The sequence below is a fragment of the Juglans regia genome, chromosome 10 (genome assembly GCF_001411555.2).
Source record: "Juglans regia cultivar Chandler chromosome 10, Walnut 2.0, whole genome shotgun sequence".
NCBI lineage: Eukaryota > Viridiplantae > Streptophyta > Magnoliopsida > Fagales > Juglandaceae > Juglans > Juglans regia.
This window is the reverse complement of record NC_049910.1, coordinates 33,604,955-33,608,412: the sequence shown is the minus strand read 5'-3', so window position 1 is coordinate 33,608,412 and position 3,458 is coordinate 33,604,955. Positions and strand designations below refer to the sequence as shown.

General features: G+C 39.8%; 1 protein-coding gene across 1 annotated transcript; it reads left to right on the top strand.

Moving 5' to 3' along the window:
* The first annotated feature begins 491 nt into the window (after positions 1–491).
* LOC109015655 (beta-1,4-mannosyl-glycoprotein 4-beta-N-acetylglucosaminyltransferase-like) lies at positions 492–1,583 on the top strand. The gene has a single exon (XM_018998119.2). The coding sequence runs from the start codon at positions 492–494 to the stop codon at positions 1,581–1,583; it is 1,092 nt and encodes a 363-aa protein (XP_018853664.1).
* Positions 1,584–3,458: the final 1,875 nt, after the last annotated feature.

Sequence of the window (3,458 nt, the reverse complement as noted above, 5' to 3'; positions counted from 1 at the left end):
TTGCTCTCTTTGTTCTATAGATTAATTTGTGCTGACGTTGAAACATTTCGATGAGGTTCCTACTGCCACGTTATTTGCTACCTGTATTGGGTAATGCGTCAATACTTCTTTAGGCCAAATTTGACAGAAACACATAGATCAATTGCTGGGAATACTTTACACTGGAGCTCAATACGGCTGTCTAGAATGACGAGTATTAAGTTCCTGCAAATTTTCCATCTATCTCCAAGAAGGGATTGCTTATGCTTAATTGATTGAACTAAAAAGTTTCCTTCTGTAGGCATTTTCTTCTCTTCACATTGTCCAGTACTGCTGGCCATTGCGGCTAGATTCTACATTAATCTGTTCATAGAGGTAATTATTTTAGTGTCTCTGACATGTATGTTCATTTCATGCAGTTGATTGAAATTGGAAGAGCTGTGATTTTTCCAGTAGCTGAATTGGCACAAACGTGTTAATTAGTACTTCTCCTAATCATTTTCCTTCAAGGCATGGCTCCACGACCTCTCCGCCTGAACTCCAGACGGCCACCGCCTAAGTTCGTTTTCATCACGCTCCTGATACTTATTCCTATTTGTGTGATTGGAATTTTCTCTCATGGCCAGAAGATATCCTATCTTTTCAGACCACTATGGGACAAACCGCCTCCCCCCTTCAAACGCTTTCCACACTATTATGCTGAAAATGTATCAATGGGCCACCTTTGCCGCCTTCATGGTTGGTCATTGCGGTCCCAACCCCGCAACGTTTTTGATGCCATCATCTTCAGCAATGAATTGGACATACTAGAGATCAGGTGGCGTGAGCTTTATCCCTATGTCACAAAATTTGTAATCCTCGAGTCCAATACCACTTTCACAGGCAATCTCAAACCTATCTTCTTTCGTTCAAACAAGGCTCGATTTGCTTTTGCTGAGAGGAAAATTGTCCATGATGTGTTCCCTGGTCAACTTGCAGCTCGCGAATCACATGATGATCCATTTGAACTTGAGGCTCAACAACGTAGGTTTATGACTGGGTTACTTCGCCGTGCGGGGATTTCCTATGGTGACGTTCTTATCATGTCAGATACCGATGAGATACCAAGCCCAAATACCGTGAAACTAATGCAATGGTGTGATGGGGTGCCACCTGTAATGCATCTCGAGCTCAGGAACTATATGTATTCATTTGAGTTCCCGGTGGACTACAGCAGCTGGCGAGCCACAACCCACATCTATGGCCCTCACACCTTTTACCGGCACTCGCGCCAAACTGATCTTATCTTCTCTGATGCTGGATGGCATTGTAGCTTTTGCTTTCGGCGTATTCAGGAGTTTGTGTTTAAGATGACGGCTTATAGCCATGCAGATCGTGTGAGGCGGAGAGACTTCTTAGATCATTCAAGAATTCAGAAGCTCATTTGCAGAGGTGATGATCTTTTTGATATGCTACCTGAAGAGTACACATTCAAGGAGTTGATTAAAAAGATGGGATCAATACCCCGTTCAGCTTCTGCAGTTCATCTACCTGCCTACTTGATAGAGAATGCAGATAAGTTTGGGTTCCTTCTCCCAGGGGGATGTTTAAGAAAACCAGAATGAAACTTAGGTTTCTGGCTGGCTATCCAATGGAAACAAATTTTGGATTCAGTACAGTCTGGAACTTAGGTTTTCCTTGCCCTGTTCCTTTCATCATAAGAATCCTTAATGCCTGAAAGTTTTTGGGTCACCTCACTTGGATGCGCCTCTGCTAAGACACTTGGAACAATTAGCTAGCGTTAAGACAACTTTTCCCGTATAAATTAGTGAGCTACAAAAGGATGCTAGCTCTTTGATCGAAACTCATGAGTCCTGTGCTATTGTAGAAGATTTCTTGTGTATATATTTAGAGAAATGATAGTTGTAGACTTGCAGTCGTAAATGCACAAATTTCGTGTAATCGTTTTAAAAAAAAATGAATGAATATGAGATTCATAGACCATGATACATATGGCTGAGGGGAATGCCTCTGGAAATGATCGAGAAGGTGACCCATTGAACAATATTGTGCACCAGAAAATTTGCACTAGGTTGATTGCTTACGCGAAAACTATTAAAATGTATATAGCAATCAAGAGGCATCATCTACGGGATCAGAGAAAATACTCCAGGGTTTGATCCGTTATAGCTTGGGGTTGCTGGCCCATTACAAAAACACAGAATTGCCGGCGTTCGATAAATGCAGGCAACTGTCCACAACAATGCTGCTAATTAATTAGCAGCAGTTTTTGCCGGCAAACCAATCCGCCAGTAATGGATGGTCGCTATTTTCACATACCTGCATTTTGTCAAATGCCAGTACTTGAAAATATCCTTTGCGGCGTTTGTATACAATTTAGCGGCATTTCTTTAAACGCCGTCAACTTTTCTAAATTAGCGGTGTTTTGATCGCCATTAGTTCGTTGCCAACCCATTGCATAAAATAGCGGTGCTACAATAAACACCGCTGCTAGTACATTGTCGGCGCATCATATAAATTGGCGACATTTATTTAAACGCCACCAATAGTACGTTGGCGCGACACATTAAATACATTAACGGCATTGATCTAAATGTTGCGACTAATACAGATAACAACGTTACAATAAAAGCCGCTGCTAGTATGGTGCTGACGCATCATATAAATTGGTGGCATTTATTTAAACGCCACTAATAGTATGTTAGCGACACATTGAATAAATTAAAAACATTTAGTTAAACACCGCCACTAATTCAAATAGCGGTGTTACCAGAAACGCCACTAATATAAATAGTGGCGTTACCATAAACGTCGCTGCTAGTACGTTGTCAGTGCATCATATAAATTAGCTGTATTTATTTAAACGCCACCAATAGTACGTTGGGACACAATTATTAAATTAAGGGCATTAAGATAAATGTCACTACGAATACGTTATCGGCGTATTGTATTAATTAACGGCGTTTAGATTAATGCACCAAGAATATGATATACCACAAAAAAAAAAATATAATAGTTCATTATTCATATAATAAAAAAATTACAAATCAAATCACATGAAAGTGATTTAATAACAAATATATATAAAATCATTACATGTGAAAAAATGCTGAACATTTTAACTCACAAAACATTTTGTAACTTTGTTACAGATGAGATTAGCCAAACAGAGTTTGTACAGATTTCCATAGTTCATTCCCCAGATGTCTCTCATAAAAGTGATGTCTCTCATAAAAGTAAACTTAATCTCTTCCTTTCACAAACAATGTAGAGATCCATAACGTCCCTGTATATGCATGAGCGAGAGACTTCATTGTCAAATAATAGATGGAAAGTGGAAAAAAGTTAACAAAATAAGAAGCAATGATCTTTTTATTTCCCTTTGTTTAGGATGGCAGTGGCGTGGAGAAGCTCATGTGGCAATGGGTGGTCTTGTCCGGCATGTATAGTTCGGTTTTCTGACAATCCCTCCACCGGCC

Coding starts and splice junctions, on each gene's coding strand:
- LOC109015655 (XM_018998119.2), top strand. CDS start 492: ATGGCTCCACGACCTCTCCGCCTGAACTCCAGACGGCCACCGCCTAAG.